The 23,446-nt window shown below is 40.9% G+C and overlaps 2 protein-coding genes across 5 annotated transcripts; one reads left to right on the plus strand and one right to left on the minus strand.

Moving 5' to 3' along the window:
- Positions 1-223: 223 nt before the first annotated feature.
- Positions 224-12,443, minus strand: LOC122782644 (serine/threonine-protein kinase PAK 2-like). 4 transcript variants are annotated; one of them, XM_044047073.1, is made up of 15 exons: positions 12,334-12,443; positions 7,373-7,566; positions 7,151-7,257; positions 6,318-6,465; positions 6,216-6,232; positions 5,982-6,092; positions 5,722-5,848; positions 5,563-5,626; positions 5,431-5,479; positions 4,429-4,541; positions 4,207-4,324; positions 3,876-3,975; positions 3,540-3,736; positions 3,015-3,152; positions 224-2,595 (listed from the first exon to the last, which is right to left on the minus strand). In XM_044047073.1, exons 2-15 carry the CDS (start codon positions 7,548-7,550, stop codon positions 2,509-2,511), a joined length of 1,554 nt encoding a protein of 517 aa, XP_043903008.1. In that variant the 5' UTR covers positions 7,551-7,566; positions 12,334-12,443; the 3' UTR covers positions 224-2,508. The 4 variants fall into 4 exon arrangements, with proteins under 4 accessions (XP_043903008.1, XP_043903011.1, XP_043903010.1 ...); XM_044047076.1 differs by having other exon boundaries at positions 12,189-12,443; XM_044047075.1 differs by lacking the exon at positions 12,334-12,443 and adding an exon at positions 9,181-11,485.
- A 349-nt stretch (positions 12,444-12,792) lies between these two features.
- Positions 12,793-23,421, plus strand: hltf (helicase-like transcription factor). Its single transcript, XM_044046960.1, has 25 exons — positions 12,793-12,893; positions 13,673-13,879; positions 14,153-14,319; positions 14,438-14,580; positions 14,709-14,788; positions 14,884-14,955; positions 15,216-15,407; positions 15,531-15,605; positions 15,688-15,748; positions 16,078-16,147; positions 16,386-16,438; positions 16,553-16,600; positions 16,721-16,834; positions 16,932-17,032; positions 17,429-17,572; positions 17,697-17,829; positions 18,406-18,541; positions 18,836-19,015; positions 19,125-19,240; positions 20,144-20,325; positions 20,419-20,541; positions 20,709-20,821; positions 21,665-21,845; positions 21,957-22,037; positions 22,210-23,421. The coding sequence occupies exons 2-25, from the start codon at positions 13,682-13,684 to the stop codon at positions 22,351-22,353; spliced, it is 2,907 nt and encodes a 968-aa protein (XP_043902895.1). The 5' UTR covers positions 12,793-12,893; positions 13,673-13,681; the 3' UTR covers positions 22,354-23,421.
- Positions 23,422-23,446: the final 25 nt, after the last annotated feature.

The following is a 23,446-nucleotide window of genomic DNA, read 5'->3' on the forward strand; positions in this document are numbered from 1 at the left end:
AAAGGATATAAGACACTCTATATGGTACGTTCAAATAGGGTGAGTGTGTTTTCTACCATAGAGGAATACTGCCCCCTTGTGTTCAAGTTTGGAGATTGACTATTCGTTTGAAATCCTGTGCCTCAGTTCTGTCCATATATTCATCGCTACAGTTGCTTCATCAATGATTTTGACATCATATCAATTGCTCAGGCTCCCTACGTCCACCAGGCCCATTCAGTAATCCAGAAACAAGCCACCTTTATTAATAATTTACATGTATGGATTTTATTCAATACCAGAAGTGTGTGGTTTCATGATGAACAACAATGCATTCCTTTTAAAAACTCTTCATCGTTCATAATACAAAAACTGCATTACTGGAATGTGTTCTTGTCAAAAAAAAAATAAAGCCACATGATAGTGTTTGCCAGCCTGGTCACAGGAGCAAACACTGTGTATTTGTGTCAACCTGCCGAGTACCATGAGTGGGTTTTTGTGTCTGTTAAAGGACGTCTACAAGCGGCGGTTCTAGTGACGTCTACAAATTGAATATCCCTCCTTTTCTACATCGGAGTAACCTGAAGAAGCACTCACATGTCGAAACACTGACAGACTCCATGGAAAAGGAGCATTTTCCTATGCTGATATAAAGTCAGGAGCTTGTTGTGGATGACTAATAATCCTCAGCTTCAGGTCGTTAACTTGAATACTGGGGTACAATTTCTGCCAAGACATCCGACTATCACACTCACACCAGTCCTTTAGCTGAATATTTAATAAAAAAAATATTCTGTGATTGTCAAAACGAGCTGTATAATGAGGTATACACCAAACTCACATGGTACTCCGAGCAAGGTAAAACAAACATAAAGAATTCAGACCTGACCTGAATACAGATTCAGGTCTGGCTCGATTGCTCTCAGGCTTATTGATGCATTTTATGATTCCAAGTCCATAATTGCACAGTTCTGAGGGAACTGAGGATGAAATGGTGCAAAAAAAAAGAAAAAAAACCCACAAACAAACATGCCAAAATACAAAGAACAGCAAATATCTTCTCCTGTGTTAGTTACAAATATGAAACAACGATTTACATACGTTTTAAAAAGCCGCATAAAAAACACAGAACATTACCAAATGTATAATGTACAAAATGGGCAAAGTCTTCCTCCAGTTCAACTGATAATTTCATACAGTATTTGTGTTGTACTCACACCAATAGAGACAAGAGGCAACGACTGCAAAAAGGCAGCGATACGGACATACAGAACAACGAGAGGAAACAACACAGAGAGAGAGAAATGTGTGGCCAGTACAGTGGACCCAAATATTCAAGGCATTGATTTCATGCAGTAAAAACATCGGATGGGTTTGCATAGTTTCTAGAAGAGACCACAGACAGTTCAGAAATCAGAGACGCTTAAACGGCCACCAGGAAGTTGAAACACTAAACACACGGAATTTGGAGATTTTTCTTCTTCTTCTATTATAAAATAATACATGGTTTCATGTTCAAAACCACACAAAAAAATGCCCACCCCCTTACAGGAATGGTTTCATTTTCAGTGAGTGAGATACCAGGTCACACAAGGACACTGTCTCTGACACATTATGGCTTTTCCACTGCACAAAGGCCGCACTGTTCAATGCTGGGAGCGGAGTACAGTGCAGTCATAGTACAGTGTGCTTTCAAGACTAATGGACCCTGTCAGAATGCATACATGTAACTATAGCAACAGCAGCCATAGAAACCGGTTGAGAAGGTTCTCTCTAGAATCCTAAAAATGACCAAGGTTACTTTTGTCATACAGTATACAGAGTATTTGAAAATTTGCTCAAGCAGCGTTGATCAAAAGGTAATAGAAGCTGTCGAAAAGTAACTGGTAATGAGGCAGTAAAGTAAAAATGGTAACCGTCAATTTGATGACACAACATGGTTAAATGAATCTATTTTAAATAAAACGTCACTCTCATTCCAAGGATTTTCTGACCAAATATCATTATGAGTAATAAATCTGTTGTTTACTTTTGTGTTTCTTCAATTTGAACACCATATACTGAAAAAAGACACCCTTGCTTATAATTAGTGTGTACTATGGAATTTAGACAGAGCTTTGATCCCATCCATATTAACACCCCCCTCTCTTCCTTCCTCAGTAAAAGCAGCTGTCGAGTGTTTTATGAAAAAGGTTAAAGAGGAACATTTACAGGCTTTATGAACGACTCCCAGTCACATAAGATGCTTTGTGAGTGTGGACTTTGGTGTGTTAGTCGTCTTGAACCTTTGCAACAATGATTCGTAAAATGCACACTCTAACTTTGGAACAAAAGGTCAAATAAATATGGCTTCAGCGCAGAAAAGGAAATAGTTAAGGAGCGGAGATTCATTCTTTGACCCTTTGGGGGAAAAAAAGAAAATAATTAAATAGGTCACTCATGATCATCATATATAGACGAGAAAAAGAAGATGCTTGCTGGTCCGGTCCTGGTTCTCTCGGCTCTTTTATAGTCTTTAGAGACTGGGATTTAGCGGTTGCTCCTCATGGCCTCCTTGGCTGCCAGGATGAGCGGGGTGAGGCTGGACAGAGGCTTGGCCAGCTTCAGGAATGGATGCTGCAGACATAAGTACAGATATTAGAATGCATGTTTAGGATCAACCTCACATTAGACTGCATCAGTACATAAAAGTTAATTAGACAAACACTCATTGGTCACTCTATTAGGTACATCTGTCTACGATGGAGATACTGTCTAAACTACAGATGATAAATGATTGAATAAATTGCTCAAAGAAGAGTACGATGAGAAAATTAGTAAATATAAAGCAAACCCTTAGCTAAGTCAGCTTCTGGTATGTTTACTGCATGTTCAAACGCAAATGTGCATTTTGTTTAAAATGACACGCTATTCCTTTTAATTCTAATGCTGTAATAACCACAGCATATTAACTGATGATGAAAATAAACATTAATCGCATCCCTAATGTGCAGGATGATGTACTGAGGCTGTGTGAGTGAGTAGGTCTGTTCTACCTGCAGCAGTTCTCTGCCTGATCCTCGCTTCTCCACGTCCATCTCTAGACAGCGGGACAGGAAGGAATTGAAGACGGGAGACAGCTTCTCTGGACTCTGCAGCTCAGGAGTCCCGTTGGTGGCAATTAAATACAAAGCCTACGAACGGCACATTTGCTGTATTAGACCAAAAAGCATCACTTAATCTTATAGTGTCCAAACATCAATTCACATTTGCCCACTAAACTTCACATTATTTATCTGTTATATCCAAGACGAACAGGTTCACACTTATATAATGGTGTAATAGTTATGAACAATGACTATGAGCTAATGGTGTGCAGCCATTTGTTATAAACCAAATCATTTATGTGTTTGGCCTCATGGTGGCGCAAGAGGAGAAGTCATGAGAGCCCCAAAGTCAGAGTGATTCATCCTTTACAATAAATTAAATGTTTACATTTTACTTGAATGGGTTGAGTTCAACTCTGGAGCTTGGGCTGTTGCTTTAGGATTATGGAATTTTCACAAAAGTACAGCACTCACTCTCAAAGGGTTCTCATTGAGATAAGGAGGCTCTCCCTCCACCATCTCTATGGCCATGATCCCCAAAGACCAAATGTCCACTTTGGGTCCATAGGCTTTCCTGGTCACCACCTCTGGAGCCATCCAGTATGGAGTCCCCACCATGGTGCTGCGCTTGCTCTGCTCTGGAGTGATCTGGGCACAGAAGCCGAAGTCAGCTGCAAAGAGAGAAAACATAACATGGGGTTACGGTCAAGCACAGACAAAAACCCCCCCCCCAAAAAACGGTATAACACTGTGCTTTTAACATTATGTCCTATTATGTCTGTGGATCTGTCTGTGTTTGCTCTCTCTCACTGAGTTTGACTGATCCATCCATCCCCAGCAGCACGTTGTCACTCTTGATGTCTCTGTGGATGACCTGGTTGGCATGAAGAAACTCTAGAGCCTGAAGGACCTAAACGCACACAGAAAGAAAGGGTAGCCATCTTTTAGTGCTTTAGCATCACAGACATTTTTTTTTTCATTTTTTTAAATGTTTTTAAGTTTGTAATATTTTGTAAGGTAATGCCAATGAATATTTTTACATAGGAGTAAATTAAGGCTAGTAGTATTATATAAATCTGATATCTGGCTACCAAACACAGACAGTGGCCATGTTTTTCAAGGATTGTAATGTTTTTCCCACCTCTCTGCAGACGGCGGCAATCTGGGCCTCGTCCATGCACGTCTCCGTCACAACATCAGTGAGGGAGCCACCAGCCAGATACTCCATCACCACGTACAGCTCATCTCCTACAAGGAAACTGCAGAGCCACACATACACAATCAGACTCATACATACAGTATATACTTATGGAAAAGCACAATATAGATAATATAGACACAGCAGGTGTCAAGTCAATGTTACCTGTCTAAGAAATTGACAATATTTGGGTTCTTCAGCTCCTTCATGACCAGGATCTCGTTGATAATCAGCTCTTTCTTTGGCTGCTTCTGCAGGTTGATTTGTTTGATAGCCACCTGTGAAACAAAGAAACAGGTGAATGTGGCACTACAGATAAATACAAAACAAACGCAATATGTCTATGTCACTGGAGAGAGCAACTCATTCATTTGTCGAACGAGAATGTATATAAAAATGGACGTAGTCTTCATGTTGGAGATGTGAAACCTAGGAAGTAGGACGGTAATAGCAGATAGCCGTCAGTTAGCTGGTCAATTAGCTGGTCAGTTAGCTGGTCAGTTAGCTTGTCAGTTAGCCAGTCAGTTAGCCGGTCAGTTAGCCAGTCAAATCACAAATCTCAAGGCTTCAAAGTGGAAGATAGTTTTCCAAACAGAAAACTACATCCTTTTTTATATCTAGTCCATGTTTGCAGGGCTTCACATACTCTTATTAGAGTTGAACGATGACAAGTGAGGTCTCACTCCTGGTCCTGGAGAGCCACTGTCCTGCATGTTTTAGGTGTTTCCCAGCTCTAACACTGGTCTAAAAAACACTGTTTAAAATTGAGGTGAGGTTGTCTTCCGTTTGGTAGAAATAGAAGATAAAAACAATTATTCTCATTTTTGTAAAGGTATACAAATCACCTATTCGGTTGTTGTTTTTCATTATCTCAGAAAAGAGCCTTTAAATCTTTGTATCACTGTACCTTTAAATCTGTCTCAAAAACAATTTCCGTTTTGTTCCTGTCACTGTCATGCTATAGTATATATAGCTATAGTCTGTGACCCTACAAGGCCACAAGTGCAGAAATATGATTTGTTCTCTTCTTCACCTACAGTGCTTCGTCCCCATTACTCTTAATACAAAGTTTGTGGCAAACAGTCAAGCTGCATGTGGTTAAATACTGCTTCTAAAAAAAAAACTGGTAAGCAAGCAGTTTTATGTCTAGAGGAAGAGTATTCTTACTTCTTGTCCTGTGGCAACATCTATGGCTGTGTAAACGGTGCCAGACGCCCTGAAAAGAAAAACATAGTGTGAGCAGAATAAAAAAGTAAAAGGTCTTTTTTTCATCAGTCATCCTCCACAATTATGACTCACCCCTGGCCGATCTTCTCATAGCGAGTGTATTTCTTCTTAGGATCTCCAATACTAACTATAGTTCCTAAGAATAAAAATAAATGTGTTAATTAAATCAACAAACATGGTCGTGCTTGCAATGTCTGTTTTTCACGGCGTATCTGTGTTTGGTTTGCATACTTAGTTTTTCCATGATCTCCTCATCAGTCATTTTGCCTCCTCCCTTCTTCTTCTGTCTGTCAGCTGCCTTTGACGCAGCGTCTCCCTCTGGAGCTGGCAGTGGATCTATCACCGACCTCGTGTACACCTAACACAACACAAGGACATTTGTCTGGAATACTGACGTTGATCTTTTTATGTTTATCTACTCATATACTTTAACGTTAGATTAGTCAAAATGTGTTTTTGTTTTCTTTTTTTGTCCTTCCATCACGACTCACTGATTTGGTGTGTTCCGGTCGCGGGGCGACAATGGGAGGAGGTGTATCGTCGTCGTCGTCGTCGCCACCTTTACCACCTGACGGAGAGGTCACCGTACCCTGTTTACCCAGCTGCAGCGAACAACAAACACGCAAACACATGAAACAGAATGAAATTCACCAAATGAGTTCGAGAAAAAAATAAAAATAAAAAATAAAAAAAAGTTAGCCGACTGTGGAACCACAACTACTCACCGACTGTGAGTCTTTATCTGAAAATAATAAAAGATAAAAAGAGTAAGGACAAAGAAGTGTGAATGCACAAAGTTACAACACTGCAACTTAAAGAGAACTGACCCGAGGCAGAAAAACTGAGGTATTTCTGTTTTCCAGTGGTGGAGTCATAGAACTTGAGAATGTCGAGGACGGCCTGAGGATTCTGTTTCTGCTCTGATTTACTGATGTTAGAGGTTTGAAGGAGACGGGCCCATTGCTCTGGCATACCCTGGACAAATGCACAGACACACACAAAAGCTTTGAAAAACATTTACAGAGATCTACTCTCTGTGACCCGGTGTTGACTTTTATTATATATCTTAACAACCTGTCTCTGACAAGATTAGTAAAATTAACAGTAGAAGAGGAGACAAATGATAATATGTAAATACAGCTTAATACAAATATTATAAGAGATTATGTAAAATAGAAATTCACAAAAATACTACACCTCAACTTATTGTGCATAATGACATGTTTTTATGCAATGGTTTGTGATGCTATACATTAGTTTTGATTGGACAGAACTCTGTATGTTTCTCAGAAACCCGCCTGAACAAGTCTTTGCTGCTGCACAAGCATAGATTGGTGTTATTTTCATGTCTATGCATTAATTGTTTGGCTGGAAATCATGGTCCTGGTTCATGCTGCAGTATATATATATATAATAAGCACACAGAGACATGGAGGACAGTAGCAGTTTCCCATTGCAACTCTTGGCAACAAAGCAAATAAATGTACTTCCAAAAAATGTCAAACTTCTCCTTTAAGAACACAATAATGCAAATGCTTTGTTTGACAATAGTTGTAGCAGCAAACAAGACATGACACACAAACACGGGGACAGATTTATGTAAAGCTGGTGCACAAACAAACATGTTGCTGTGTACACAGAGTCAGGCAGAGATACTCACAGTGAACTCTCCAGTGACGGCATCGAAACCCACATGGATGGTGTGTTCAAAGTCAGACGGAGACGATATCTCAGGTCTGTCCTTGTCCCGGTCCTTCTTCCTGCCTCCTGCAGGTAGAGAACAAGGGTCAGTGTGTTGGTCAATCACTGGAACTGATGTGGGCTTTGACTGAACGCGTGTTTGGGCATAGAGGAATCACGTATTCCCTCCAGAACCGCTCACCTTTCTCAGAGGCAAACATGGAGATGATCTTGTTCCTGGACTTCCTCTCCTCTGGTACAGACGGCAGCGGCCGAGAGCTGTGATTGGCCGACTGCGTGTCCTTGGCTCCTCCTCCTTGGCTGCTCATCCTGACAGGGGGGGCGGGGGGCTTGTCCTCACACACTCCGCTGTCACACATTTACACACACGTGCACCTGCCAAGTCGGGATTAGATGCATACATTTACAGGCATTCAAGACATGAAGCAAATTTGGTGCATACCTTTTTTCTTGTTCTTTAAATTAGACCAAAATGCTACTAAGGAACAGCTGCACATCAAGTAAAGTTAAGCATCCACCACACAGAGACAAAATAAAACACCTGAACAACATATGAAGCTCACGCTAACCTACCTAAGCCATCCAAGGCACAGTCTGTGGATCAGTGCTGGAGTGAAGGGAACAGAAAGTGTGAACAGGAAGCAGCTTTAAATGGGCAAAGTGACGTGTTGAGTCTCGTTCAAGTGAATGAGGAAGGAAAGGAGGCAGAGAGAAACAGAGGAGAGTGTCCCTGAGTGAGTGGGTGACTGAGAAAGGTCTGACAACTGGAGTAAAAGAGTTAAGTGCACAAGGGAAAGTTCTGAAACACTAGCCGGGAATCAAACCCACAACCTTCGAGTTGAAAGACGACTCGCTCTACCACTGAGCTGCCATTGCCCCAATATGTAAATTCAGCTGTCAATTTAATACACTTATATTTACATTACATACAAAACACTCGGGTAAATTGTGATAAATTGTCCTCTCTGAAGGTTCTAATGATTTGTCGTTGGAAACTGTTGCTTTGCATACTCATTATGCAGGTTGTAGTTTGTTAGAATCAGTAAGGAATGCTGAGTCAGCATTTCAAATGGTTGTCTTCCAGTTTTCTTTATTGCTGTGCTGTGATGCCGCACAAAAAAAGACCAGAATCTTCTTGAGCCATTTTGATCCTTCAACTTCCATAATCTCGTAACATTTTTGTGCTACTGCTTTTCACTTGTAAAAGTAACTTTTATGTTGTGTAGTATTTCAGTATGTACAGGATGTCTCACCCATTTCCCCTAATATGGTGAAAACTGAGATTGTAGGCGCGTGGCGTGCACACGTGCACACACACACACACACACGCACACACACACACGCACACACACACGCACACACACACACGCACACACACACACGCACACAAACACAAAACCATAAGCCACTACAGCACCTCATCCAGTCTTGCAGAGCACGCAGTTCAATCGGCTCCATCGCTGGGGCCTGCATTCTTGGTGACATCACAGACAGGAAGCAGGAAGCAAACAAAGGTTTCCTCATTTCCTGTGTCTGACCGCCAATGACACAGCTTGTAGTGAACTTGTATAAGAAGCGTGGCTCAGGTGGGTAGACATGCCTACAATCTTATCTCCACTCCTGCAACAGCTCTGCTGACCTGACTCACTCATTATACGGATCACTACAAAATAAAAGTCCCTTAAACCAAAACATACAAATTTTCTTTCTTTTTTTTAATCCTCAGGGCACAAGTTAAAGACACACCAGCATAAACATGACTCAAGGCTACATTTGTTCCCATTAGGCATCAAATCCAAGACACTCCCTTCACTGTGCAACTGAGGCTGCCAGTGTGCAATCACTAAAAAAAATAACACACACACACACACACAAAGGCTACCTGTCTTGTAGCACTTGAGTCTATATGAGACACTCCCAGAGCTCTCTCTCCTCTCCTCCAAAACATCTAGGTTTTGCCTTTTTGCATTAAAGCTGCCAAGTACTCACCTGTTTGTTTTCTCTTCTGTTCCTCACAGAAGACCAGGTAAACAAGAAACACGACCCGATTCTATTCCCAGCGAGTGTGTGTGTGTGAGTCTCCCCTTCTACTGCTCATTTATCTACTTAGTTCTCACTGTTTCTTCCCCCTCTCTCTCTCGCTCTCTCTCTCTTTTAACCATTCTGAGGGCAGGTCACAGCAGGCTGCCTCATTCCTCAGCGATCTTGGATGGGACAAGTGTTTTCTTGCCCGGACAGGATAAAATTAGACTCAGTCCAGCTTTAATATGCATTTTCAAAGTCTCTCTCTCTGTGTGTGTGTGTGTGTGTGTTTTGGACTGACTGCTTGGTGCTGGCTGGCCAGGCTGAGACAAGTTGTCTCTCAGTAGGAATTTCATAGCTGCAGGGCTGCAGCAGGCGTGTCCTCCGGTTCATCTCTAACACACACACACACACACACAGACACACAGACACACACACACACACCCTTGCCAACAGGGGCTTCATTGTGAAGCCTTGAACATCTTCCATAGAGCTGTGTGAGTTTAGCTTACTGACTGCAGCAGCAGGAAAGCTTTGAGGGAAACAGGCAGGTGCACACATCAGCAGCACTGCGGGCGACACGCATGTGTTTGTATTGTACCAATGAGGTGATTAATGGATTAAGTAGCCTGCCACACACACCAACACGAAACAACGTAGCTCCATGTAGTCGTCCCAACAAGAAAAAGTAGGCAAGAAACCGCTTTCAGTTCAAACATCATTTATAAAGCTAAGGTGTTTTTTTTACTGAATTTACTGAACGTATATTGTAGATTGTGTCAAGCGCAGATATGTGCACAATGCAAAGTTCCTGACTACTTTTACAGCAATATCTGTAACAACTACTATTTTTAATGTTTAAAGAGACATTTCCAAAAGATATATGTTTGATTACTTATCTTTTATACAGGTTATGCACACATAATTAAACATATGAACATAAACCTTGAGGCAAAGGGCAACCCAAATAAAATCTTCCCTGAAGCATCTGTGGGTCTCAATAAAGTGGCCACTGATTCTGATGACAACCCAGACATAATCTGAACTCCAGTTTTCAACACAATTTATTGTCTATTTTGCAAGATCTTTTACAACACTGGCATCATGTCCAACTGAAAAAAAGACTTGAAACTAGTGATTGAGACCATTACCGCCTCAGAGAAATGTGAGAAGTAGAAACTCATTTTACAACCAGAAGAGTCACCCTCAGATATCTATTCAATACATTTTCAGTTCTGCATTGGTGTCCTCAGAAAAAACAGAAGTCTACGTCCACTTAAATTGTGAAAATGCACATATTTCCAGGAAGCTCAAGATCCTAAATGATCACCACATCTAATCATTTCTTCCTTGGATCATGACTTAAATCCCCAGAATTTTTTACCCAAATCTGTCCTTCACTTTTTGAGTGACACTCCCAAAAGTCAGATGAACCAACGCATCAAATTCCATCGTCACTCTTCCTCTGGGCCTGTCAATGTCTGCCACTGTCTTTTATATTTCCAGTTCCTTATTCTCCACTCTCTCATTGTATCACAGCACTTTCTATTCCCTGTGGTTGGCCAGTGTCAGAGGAGGCTCGCTTCCTCCTCTTGGAACTCCCCGAGATCCAAGAAGGCCAATCAGAGCACTGCTAACGCAGCCGTCGAGCTGTTTACAGGAAGTGGACAGCAAGCCTTTTGTATTTAGCTTCTATAAAAGGAAATTCTGCAGAGGACTTCCTGGAAGGAGTGATGAAGCTTACACACACAGACCACTTCCACCCTATTTCATTCAGAGGCATAAAAACATAAAATACACACAGTGTATCACATAAAAACACACATGTGTAGTGTGTGTGTGTCCACACACAGGCACATTGTCTGAACTCGGTGCCTTCAACAGTCACGTCACTGATTATGGGTCTGGTGGTGAATGAAGCGTAAACACACTGCCCAGCTGCACATCCACACTGAACACCTTATCCTGTTATTCAAACAGCTGCCTCACCCCTGTGTCAACATTATGACGGATCAAAATCTCCAACCTTTCCAACCTGGCGACCTGACGCTCCCGGCAACTGTCAGAACTCGACTGCACAGTTTGGATGAGGAAGAAAGGGGAAGTCTCAGTTTCAGGCTGGTTAAGTCAGTGTACCTACAGGATTTACAGTCTGGACTGATGAATAACAGTCACAGATTTTGATGTGTTGCATGCAAAGAAAAACAAACTGTTTCCATTTTTCAAAACCAAACATCAATTGCAAAATGGAATGTGTTAGCTCATCTGCATAACACAATAATAATAATAATAATAATAAGAAATGATAGAAATACTCAGCAGCAGCAGCAGCAGCATCACACATGTTAAAATGTAAGTGTAAATTATGTGTACGATTAAAATTCCTCCTGTTTTAACTAATTGTATAATTAATTTCACTGTTACTTTGTTTCACATCTTAAATAAATATTGATATTGATAATCAAAACCGATTTTTTTTTTGATAATCTAACTAATTTTTAACTGATTTTGTGCACTTCGCAGCATTACCTAGGTTTCTGAGAGTAAAGAGTCATCATTGGATGACTCATTAAATAATTATTATTGACAAATACAGTATATTAGTCTGTACATATGTTGTGAAACCAGCATATGATCTGCTTGTCCCTGTGAGTCAGGTAGAACAGCCTCTGCTCGCTGTTATCACATAATGTTTTCTCCATCCATCCATCACATGTTATTACAACAGCACAGTAACTTTGAAGACTGTCATTACTTTGGCTCAAATTAAAAAGTAAGCAAACCACAAACCCCAGTAAACCCAAGCATTTTGATCTCCTGCCTGCTGTGCTTTTATTTTTATCTTCAGTAACCGGAAGATTAGTGACAGAATGTTTACACGGTCAGGAAGTTTCCCCCGAAGCAAGTGAGAAAAGTTTTTTGTGAACTTAAAAACTTGTGTGAAAGCACAGACTAGCTAGTGTAACTAAACTCACCGGTTGCTGTCAATCGCAAAGTATCAACCACACTCGACACAAACAACATAAACTCCGCCCAGTTTCTTCAGATTTTCAATCCGTTTAAAGTCCAAATTTAACGCTGAGATATCACAGACTTTCATAAGGGTGTGAAAAACTATACCTTCTCCCAATGATCAGCGGTTTCAGCCCAAACTAGTCCCTGGAGAGCGCTGAGCTTCGGCCCGGGGAGGAGGAACCAGGCGAAGAGGAAGCGGAACGTCGTAGAAAAGTAACAAACTGTGGAATCAGGAACCTCGCGGCTTCCGTAGATCGCTCGCTGGGCCAAATGAAAAGGCGCGTAAACGCCTGCTCAGTTTGATTTTAAAGTTAACGGACACGATACCAGTTATAGGTTGTTCTGTATTTTCAAAATAAACGTAATCTACATTTTACATAGAAGAAAAGGGGAAAACACACGGAGCTGAATAAAATAATAGATTAGTAAAGGAAATAGTTTTATATAATTGTTTTGTACCATAGAGAGAGGCGTTTACAACCTGAAGCTTACGTCATTACCATTTATTTTGAAGTATACTACCGGATGTTGTGCATTTGCTAGTTCACTGCACCTAGCTTGACTTTTTAGTCCACTGCAACCGGGAGAAGTCAGCGACTCAAACGTCAGAAACTCTAAAACAACGGTTTTATCCTGTGAAGCGACATATGCGGAGAAGATAAACAGTATGGACGAATTGTTTAATACCGAAAAATAAGTAATTGAATGTGTCAGTAATCGTATCTATCCGTATAAGACGCTTTGCGAGACAAATTGATAATTTTCAGTACCAATTTAGCTAACAACAAGCTATACTAAGCTAACGTTTAGGTTTACGACAATAATTATGCATGTGGGTTGTTGTTTATTTATTACAGCTTAGCTGACAAAGTGATTCAGTTGCATTTTGGAATATGAGGGATAAACATTTGTATATACTTCAGGGCTGAATTGAATACTTTTCTACAATACCATGTCAACAATAACAGGAATTATAAGTCTTTCTGCATTGTGCAAACACATTTTTGAGGCGTGACTGCACCTCAGTTGTGTGAAACTTTCACTTTCATTTCATCAGCAAAAGAAAATTCAGTCTTTAAAGGTCTGGTGTGTAAGATGTCAGAGGGTTTAATCAGCAGAAATTATAATTCTTGTGCCTCTATGTTTCTGCAGGAGCCAGGTCAGCCAGAGCGTGCGTTTTGTATTTGAAACAAACATCCTGTTATGCAAAGGCCACCTTCCCTTGTTTACTATCTGCAGTCTCACCATTAGATGTCACTAATTCTTACGCACCTCACCTTTAATGATCAATATGACTTTATAAAAATCATGACAGAGTTTTCCTGTAGTTAAAACTTGCAGCTCCAAATCTGTTTGCTCCATTAACAGGTGTTTATCTTGGCAGTGCTGGCTATCCTCTGACCTCACTTAACATTCTTCTTGTGTGTGTGTGTTTGTGCTTCAGGGTGTCATCATGTCCCAAGCCTGGCAGAGGTTTGGTTGGGGCAGATTTACTGAAGTGGACCTCTTCACTGACCGCTATGAGACCAATATCGTGTCCCTGTCCCAGGCCATCAGAGCTGCAGCGTCCGAGGAGCCGGACGCAGATGGCAGTGTGCTGTTTGGCCACATAAAGGGCAATGTGGTCGGCCTCAGATATTACAAAGGAGTGGTGAGGATCAGAGTCACTTCCTCCTTTGCACTGAATCAGCTGAGAAGAACAGCCACACAGACTGATGCATGCCTCCTAATGTTGTCCTTTATAGTGCATACTTATTTGGTTGATTTGAGTTGATTTGAGTTAAGTGGTAGGATGCTTGGTGCACTATCAATCCATATCTGTCATAATACATGTTGGATCACAAACAGTGTTGCTGTGGGTAGCTGATTCATAGAGGCTCTGAAGATGTTTGTTGAGATATTGTGTGTTTTACTCTCTGGACAGGTCAATCCGGGGGAAATGGTTGGTTTAGTGCGAGAGCCCCAGAACCCATATGACCGCAATGCAGTGATGGTTACCAACATTAATGGTAACCGGGTTGGACACATAAAGCGGGAGCTGGCAGCACCTATGGCCCACATCATGGACAACAACTTGGCTAAAGTGGAGGGGTGAGTAAATTCTAAATGGCCTGTCATTATTCTTTTGTGAAGGGAACCACATGTTTACACATGATTACAAGCATCTGTATGCATGCAAGAGTCATTATTTGTATCTCCACTGTTACAGTGTGGTGTACTTAGGAACTACCAACCAGTTTAATATGCCTGTGACGCTGTCGTTCTGGGGGAGAGAAGAGAACAAAGATGCCGTGACTAAATCCTTGGCACGCCATGGTTTTAAACTGAACATGGGTCTAGTCCTGGCAAAAGGTATCAAAACCACTTGCTTGGTTCCATGTAGCTCATGCTGTTGCATTGCACAGCTTTTTGTCATTGTCAAAAAAATGCTTATTTTGTGTTTGTGTGTATAATCTGCTTGTGTTTGATTTCTGGTGCAGGGACAGGAAAATATAATCAACCAGGTGCTTTTGCAACGGCGTCTAAAAAAGGTGTGACCATCCCACTAACTGCAGAGGAGGTGATCATCTTCTTCTTCTATGTGTTTACTTAATATAAAAGCATATAGCATAGGCAGTAGTTGTAATAACATGGCACTGGTTTTTTTTGTTTCAGCTGAAGAATGCATTTGATAATCTGTTCGAGGGCCTGATGGAGAGTAAAGACGGGGAAAGAGAAGCAGCTGAGGTTTGTACTTTTTTCTTTATGTGGAAATCTGTTTTACTTCTTTTCTATTCTCCATACAAAAACAAATTATTTCACCTGGTTTCTTATCAAATAAATATTATTATTAACCACCTAAATTTATTATTTCCTGTAAATGATGCAGTGCCCCAAAGTCTTAATTCAGAAGTCCTGCTTTTCCCTTCTTGCTGTCTTGCACGTCTTGCACCTTTTAAGTTTGTTTGTTTTTCAACGTACCACCTTAAATCTCTCTTCCTCTGTAGTCTGTGGGCACTCCTCTCTTGCTTCACCAGAAGCAGGCACTGTCCTGGATGTGTGCTCGAGAAAACAAATCTGCGCTGCCACCGTTCTGGGAGAAGAGAGGAGACCTATACTACAACACCGTCACATGTTTCTCTGCCAAAGAAGTACCAGAGAGGGTTCGTGGGGGAATATTGGCAGATGACATGGGACTGGTGAGTAACGAGCAGACAAACACTGTACCTGACTTGTAGATTGTTATGTTCTTATTACAGTTAAATTATTATTATTTTTGTCAGAGCTGCTTTTGAATCAACAGACATGTTTGTGTTTTTTAGGGAAAAACTCTGACGACCATTGCTCTGATCCTCACCAACTTCCACAATGGAAAACCACTGCCTGTGGAGAAATGTGTACGATTAGCTGCCTTTAATATACCATTTTCTGTCCATGTGTTGTCAGAACAATTATAAGTGATTGTTTATATGTCTGCAGGAAAAGGGGTACTCACCTATGAAAGCCGCAACCAAACCACTGACGGATTCCAAACTGGAAGGTACCATACGGCTCAGATATGAGGACCTTAGCACAAGCTTACATGCAATCTGTTTAATAATACTGTCACTTTTTATGTTTACTCTTTATCAGGAACGTAGCACGTTGTGTTTACGGTGTGTAAATATTTTAAAATAATGTTGTTTTGTTTTACTATTTTGCCTTTGTGTTTCTATATGTTTACATTTGTCTTATGTTATTGCTTATTCTATTCTTGTTTTGTCACTTCTACCCTGTTTGCTGCTGTAACAAGTACATTTCTCCGGTTTGGGGTTAATTAATCTAATCTTAGAAAAAGGGAGGATGCGCTGATAAGGGTCTGTGTTTCAGGAAGCAGCAGTGCTTTGGATGAAGGGGCAAGAGTTAGTGATGCAACTGCTGCTTCTCTATGCTCAGACCTGTAAGTGTGCTTCAGTTTTTTTCAGTTTCTTATTTGCAAATATTTATCATATCATTTATTTTATTTCATGACATTGTTTTTATTTATTTTCATTCAGTTTAGTTGTCCTTTTTTGTGCAGTGCTTGTTTGGTTTTATCCACTTTTGATTTACACCTTTTTGTTAAGCACTTTGTATTTAATTTACTTAGCATATTTTGTACTAGCAGTTTAAACATGATATCTTTTTTTATTTGTCAGTCCTCAGGCAGAGGTCATCTGTGTTGATAAACCAGACATTGTGGACCTAACAGGTGGGTCAGAGAAAAGTACAAACTAACACTTCCTTGTTTTTGTTTGCATACTTGTGTCTTCTACCATGCATATTGTGGTTAACATGCATCTTTACCTGATGTCTGCACTTACAGATTCGAGCAAAGGAAAGGCTAAAGCCACCAAGCGAAAGGCCACTAAAGGTGAAATACTAGAGGGTCATTGTCACTTTCTTAAGTTAAGAGAGTTGTTTCATTAGGCCTTTTTAGGGTGTCAACTATGCAACGATTTAGATAATGTTGATGGGTTTTCCTGAAACGCAGTGGCCCCAAAGCTGCTGGACGATCTGGACTTTGCTGCAGCACTCAGTGGGTCAGCAGCACCAGACACGGCCTCAAAAAAGAAGAAAACTGCCAAAAAGGCCACTCCAGCATCAAGTGAGTTACTAGTAGTGATACTTTACATGGCGTTAATTTAGTGAAAGAAGAGTCTGCTGTAAAACTGCAGACATCATTGTGCCTTTTGTATGTGCAGCCACTGCCGTTGAGGTACCTCCCATCCCTGAAAGTGCCGAAGATCTGTCAGCCAGAGCAACCTTAATCATCTGCCCGCTCTCTGTGCTCAGCAACTGGCTGGTAGGGACTTTTGTGACCAACACATAACAAGAACACTCACCCAGGGATGACTCTTGTTTCCCTGTATAAAATAAAATGTTTAGATATAAGAGTTTTGTAATAATGACCACATAAAACCAAAAATAATTGTAGTGGCCATTCTCTGACACACACACACACACACACACGTCATTCCTTTAAATCATTCCTTCAGTTACTCTCCTGTTATTTGACTTATGGACTAAAGAGGAAAAACTAGCTCATAAGTTATTTTTGGTGAAATTGCATACTGTTATAGCAAAGAGCTACATTGTCACTCTAGATTTAATGATCCCTTTCCATTCCTGAGGTGTCATGTATCATGTTTTCATGTATCGTGTGTTTTCCTCCTCTGTCTGGTTTGTTGTGCACATGCAGGAGCAGTTTGAGCAGCATGTGCGTGCCAATGTGAAGCTGAACGTGTACTTGTATTACGGCGCAGAGCGCAACAGGAGCCAGAAGTTTTTGTCCTCCCAGGACGTGGTGATCACCACCTACAACGTTCTGTCCACTGACTTTGGGGTGAGCGAGTGCAGGTCACGTGTGCAGTGCCTGCGATTAGAAGCAAAGTTTTTGAACATTGAAGATAAACTTAAATGGCAGTTCACACTGTTTTGTTGTTACAATGCATTTATGTCTTGTACAGAATAAAAGTCCCCTCCACGGGATCAGGTGGCTGCGGGTCGTCCTGGATGAGGGTCATGTTGTAAGAAACCCAAATGCACAGATGAGCAAGGCTGTGCTCGACCTGAAATCCAGCCGACGCTGGATTCTTTCAGGTATATTTTTCTTAAAACACACACAAGCATACAGGGTTCATTGTGTGCCATAAGTGGTGGAAACAGCAGTATTTTGCACAGCAGCCATTTTGACAATTTGAGGTTGCACACTGATTCACTGTCATCTGACATAAATTAGCTTATTCCGCATGGACATGCTCTTGTTTTGGTCAAAAGAGACATTGACGAAGACAGCTGCCATGGAAAATTGCATGAGGTTAAATTCCAGTTCTTATACCAGTGTTTTTCCTACTGAAACATGTCAAAATGGCTGCTGTACAAAAATACACTGAATACATCTGTCCTATCACCTTTTTTTTATTTTCATGCAGCTCACCAACTAATTAACATATTAATATTTAATATAAAAAGTAATAGAACTGACAGATTTGATGTGAAACAATATATGTAGACCCTGCAAATATGCTTTAACTGACATTTACAGCTATGCCAAATAAAGTTGTTCCATCTAAAGATCTTGTACGCAGATATAGTTTTTCCTAGCTTCTGTTAATAAGCCACAATTGTGAATACGGTATTTACATTGTAAAGTTTAACCGCCTCAAAATATGCCAGGTACTCCAATCCAGAACCACGTGAAAGACCTGTGGATGCTGCTGGCTTTCCTGCGCGTGAAGCCGTTTGACGTGAAAGAGTGGTGGAACAGAGTGATCCAGAGGCCCGTCACGCAGGGAGACAAGACCGGCCTGCAGTGAGTGCTCACTGATGCTGTAAATGACATTGCTACAATGAAACTGTAATACTGCAGAGGGAGCCATTTACTGTTGGTAAGCTGTGGTACCATCAGAGTGAAGTGAATTTGTGATGATTAACCTCAATTTAGTGGAAATTAGATGTAATCAGTAGTGCAGCATTACGGCTGAGACTGCCATAAAAAAGCAAAAAAGAAAACCAAAACCATACTTTACATATCTATATGCATATGTATGTTGTAATTGTTTTTTAAGGTAAGCGCTGTTTTTAATCCAGTAAATACTATGTGCAGGAACCTTCAGACTCTGGTGAAGTGCATCACGCTGCGGCGTACCAAGAGCACTGAGGTGAATGGGCGCCTCCTGGTGTCTCTGCCCGACAAGTCCATATTTGTGGAGCAGGTGGAGCTGAGCCAGCAGGAGAGAGAGGAGTACGAGCTGGCGCGCAGTGAAGGGAGAAACACCATCAGCAGGTCTGTGTGTGTGTTTGTACAGTGAGTATGTGTGCATGTTCAAATGAGATGTGAATAGCTCTCACGGCTGCTGATGGAGGCGTTTGGAATGTTCTCTATGTTTTTGTAGATATGTAGCAGAAGGGACAATGTTGGGGAACTATGCTGATGTGTTGGTCATCCTGATGAGGCTTCGACAGCACTGCTGCCACCCTGGTCTACTGTCTAAGACGTCCCCAGAATCAGGTAAGTGGGCAAACAGGGTTGCAGCAGATTTGATGTATTTGTTCATTTAAAGTCAATCGTATAGGTCTGCAACGATTCTTTGATAATTCATTGATTTTGATGGTTTTCAGCTTCTTAAATGTTGTTTTGGTTTATTTGCTTTATAAAATGTATATACATTATTTCATATGGTAAAGAAGTAATTCAAACTGGAATGCTTTTGATGTGTAGACAAAACAGAGACATCTGAGAATATCATAATTTTGAAGTTTGGGAAACACAGATCAACATTGTCAGATCTTTAATGAACCAAACTATCTTAATTAACTGGTTCAAGGTTTGAGATTATTGTTGATGGACATGATTAATGTCCATGACACCCATAATAGATTATTCTTTAATTAATTAGACCTGTTTTCACGTTAACATTTGTTAAATGTTAAGTATTTTCTGAAACTTTAAATCATATTACACTTAATTTTGGGTGTGAGGTATGAAACCTTCTGCCATTGGTTCCAACAGTTACTAATTCACTTTACCAGAATACAAACAAACTCACTTTTGCTGCTCATATTGAGTCAAAACACTGGCATGAATACTAAAGTGAACAGGAGGATTCATTTAGTCACAGGTTTGAACAGCACGAATAATTCTAGGCCTTATGCGCAGCTGAGATGAAAAAACCACAGGTGCTTTATGTGCTTGATTGAGTTAAACATTTAAATGGAGCATCGTTAATAACATTAATTACACCTGCCACTTTCATGTTGTTATTCTGTCAACAAGATGTGCTTGGGACCAAATGTAGATCCCCCTTCTCTTTTCATCTTCAAAATGTTTTGCAAGAAATGTTCTCTGTGATTTTCCGATCCTCTGTGATGCCATAAATGATTTGAATCAAATCCCTTCTCCCTTTGTCTGCAGGTGCTGCAGCAACACCCACAGAGCTGAGAGAGCGTCTGATAGAGAAGCTGCGGTTGGTGTTGGCCAGCGGCTCTGATGAGGAATGCGCCGTGTGTCTCGAGTCGGTCCGTCTCCCCGTCATCACACACTGTGCCCATGTTTACTGCCAGCCCTGCATCGCACAGGTCATCTGCGTTGAGAAGGTACATGTGCTCTCCTTGGCAAAGAGTAGGGCAGTTTCCACTGATTATTCAGTTTGAATTGTTCTGTGCTTGTGTTTGTGCGTGTTTACATAGGAGACGGCACGCTGTCCTCTCTGTCGAAGTGAAATCAAAACCAGTGAGCTTGTGGAGTTTCCACAGGAGGAAATGGAAGAAGACAATGGGACAAATTCTGAGAGGTGGAGGACAAGCTCAAAGGTACACTGTATACATTGACGGTGCAAAACTAGTTTCATTCAAATAAATAGTGTGAAGTAGAAGTAGCCGTACTTTGCTCATGTGGAGAATAAATTAAGTTTCTGGTACAGATCGGTTGACGACAGTTGTGTTCGCCCTTTTACGTTGATTGTTCGTATCTCCTGCAGGTGCAGGCGCTTCTGGGAAACCTGTTGAGGCTGCGATGTGAAGACAGCAGCATCAAGTGTTTGGTCGTCTCTCAGTTTACACGTTTCCTCACCATACTGGAGACTCCACTCAGGTAACGCACTCGCTTGGTAGCTAAAGGTTTTTGTTTGGCATCGTTGGTTGTGCAGGTTGAGGTATCATTGCTAGGAATTCACCACGATAATGCTCAATACACATTCCAAGGAAACAACTTTAAACTTTTAAGCCAATGTTTATATTGAGCACCATTTCTTGATCAGTTCTCCCGTCCCTGAGAAGTTAATATCTGTATCTGACTGTATAGTAACATGGACGCATTCTTGATTTGTCGCGTCAATAAACATTTTTTTGATGTCAGTTTGTGCCATTTATATTCCCACTGAGAGGAAAATAGTTGATAAAGCACAGCACATGTAAGTGGACACCAGATTGACACTTAGTATCGACATTGCGCCAGTCAAATCATGCCATTTTTGCAACGACAAAACCAGACAAATGCAGAAAAACTGAACAATGTTAAGATTTGAAATCTTCTTTGTCCCGTCAAACTGTCTTCTCTGATTTAATTATTGTGGTGGCACAGTTTTGGGTGGTAGTCAGACATCCAGTCCAACTATTTAATACAGTGCTGTACATCATAGATGAATAACATATAGAAACATAAGACCTAATGGACCTAAAAACAAACACTAACACATTCAATAAAACAATAAAATACTGTAGAAAGTATAAGAACACAAAACAATAAAAAAAGATAAAACAATGTCTCATACTGGGTCAAAAGCCAAAGAGTAAAAATCAAATATAATAAGAAATTTAAGATAGAATTCACTGCATCCCATCAGTTGGATTTGTGTATATTATTCAGTGTACGCGTAAAAGACGCCCTCAGTGTGGGTTTTTTTCATTATTCATTGTCTCCCCTCTTTGTCACCAGAGAGCATGGTTTCACTTTTGTGCGTCTGGATGGTACCATGAGCCAGAAGAAGAGGACACAAGTGATCCGGGAGTTTCAGAGCTCTGCAGCTGAAAGCCCTACCATCATGCTGCTGTCACTCAAAGCTGGAGGGGTGGGGCTCAACCTGACCGCCGCCTCTCGTGTTTTCCTCATGGACCCTGTAAGTACTGCTCTTGGCCCGCAACTGGACTTGGCTTCACAGAATAATTATTTATTTTTAGGGGAGTCATTCATGCAACCTGTCAATTGTGTGATGGCGAATGTGGTTTAGGCATGGAACCCAGCAACTGAGGAGCAGTGTATTGACCGCTGCCACCGTCTGGGTCAGACCAAGAAAGTTGTCGTCACCAAGGTGTGAAAACTGTTTTTATTCTATGTTACAAAAATGGACTGCAATTCAAGCACATGGCAATTTCAGTGCCACTCTATAATTTATCATGTGCATATACATTGGTTTCATAGTGACTGTGGAATATTCTGTAGGTATGTTTATGCTCCTTTTGTCATTTTGTCGCTTGCTGCAGTTTATTGTCAAAGACTCGGTTGAGGAGAACATGGTGAAGATCCAGAGGCAGAAGCAGGACCTGGTGGAGAAAGCGTTCGGCTCCACAAGCGCCAACAGGAAAACCTCTCGCATTGATGACATCAAAGCTCTAATGGAGCTGTAGATGGACACACATTCACATGGAGACACGTGAACATCGCCTTTTAGTTCACAGATCGTTCGAGCTGCAGTAGACAGTATTGCTGGTAAATAGTTGATTGAGGGTCATAAAACAGCTCGCTCCAACACACCTGATTCAAATAAGTGCGTCGTTATCAGGCTTTTGCAGTGCTTGCTTATGAGCTGACTATTTGAATCAGGTGTGTTGGAGCACTGAAACAACTGAACACCGACCGGTTTGGAGAACCAGAATTGACAAACACTGATATCTGATAAAGAAGATGGGTTTAGTGTTGTGAGCACTACCTGCATTCCAAATAGTTGAGATAAATTCTAATCTCCATATGACGCAGGCGAGTGCAGAAAAATGCACGTTGCTCTTGGCTATGTGTGAAGGCCACTCAGATCTTCCTTCTTTTTTCTTAGGTTTCTTTGCAGCACAGGAGATAGTTTTCTGTTGCTGCACCACTGGAAAGGATTTGTGTGCACAGTAAGTAAAGTGGAATTAAATGGTTTTGATGGTTTAGGGCAGTGTTCCCTGAGGACCAGGGTTGTGAAACACTAGTTTAGGGGACAAGCTTTTCCTTCATGTTCAGCTGTATTGTGTTACTAAGTTATTACCTGGTAATAAAGAAATAAGAAGCCACCTCCTGACAAAAGGTCCCAGATTCTGTAACTACTGTGTTTATCTAGGCAGAGCAGATTTTTGATTAGGCTCTGCTGCTTGTATACTTTTTTCTGAGTCTGAGTCTTTGACTGTTGATTGAACAAGTCATTTAAAGATTACCCTGGGCTCAAATTGTTTTTTTTTTTCCAGAATCTTAATTTTATCACGCATCAGGACAAAAAAGTACCTGCAATAAATTTGTCCTTTTTCATTTCCCGTTAAAAATGCTCTATAATGTTTAATTAAGCCAACATCTCGTTCTAAAAAGGCCACAAGGTGGAGCCAACTTCATGGATTATAATTATCCTTTTCAAGAGTTGAGTTCAACATGAAACTAAAATGTGAGGTAAGGTGACTTCATGTTTTACAAAGATTTAAATAATATTAAAAACTTTTTGGTCAGGATTTTATTGTGACATGAACTTTTTTC

This window comes from Solea senegalensis, linkage group LG16 (genome assembly GCF_019176455.1).
Source record: "Solea senegalensis isolate Sse05_10M linkage group LG16, IFAPA_SoseM_1, whole genome shotgun sequence".
In the NCBI taxonomy this organism is placed as follows: domain Eukaryota; kingdom Metazoa; phylum Chordata; class Actinopteri; order Pleuronectiformes; family Soleidae; genus Solea; species Solea senegalensis.

Excerpts from the sequence above, each read along its gene's own strand:
- LOC122782644 (XM_044047073.1), bottom strand. The coding sequence starts at position 7,550 with ATGTGTGACAGCGGAGTGTGTGAGGACAAGCCCCCCGCCCCCCCTGTC. Across the intron at positions 7,258-7,372 it reads CATGTTTGCCTCTGAGAAAG|GAGGCAGGAAGAAGGACCGG; the intron begins GTGAGCGGTTCT and ends CTCTACCTGCAG. Across the intron at positions 5,480-5,562 it reads TATGAGAAGATCGGCCAGGG|GGCGTCTGGCACCGTTTACA; the intron begins GTGAGTCATAAT and ends TTTTCTTTTCAG.
- hltf (XM_044046960.1), top strand. The coding sequence starts at position 13,682 with ATGTCCCAAGCCTGGCAGAGGTTTGGTTGGGGCAGATTTACTGAAGTG. Across the intron at positions 13,880-14,152 it reads TCAGATATTACAAAGGAGTG|GTCAATCCGGGGGAAATGGT; the intron begins GTGAGGATCAGA and ends CTCTCTGGACAG. Across the intron at positions 21,846-21,956 it reads GTGTTTTCCTCATGGACCCT|GCATGGAACCCAGCAACTGA; the intron begins GTAAGTACTGCT and ends AATGTGGTTTAG.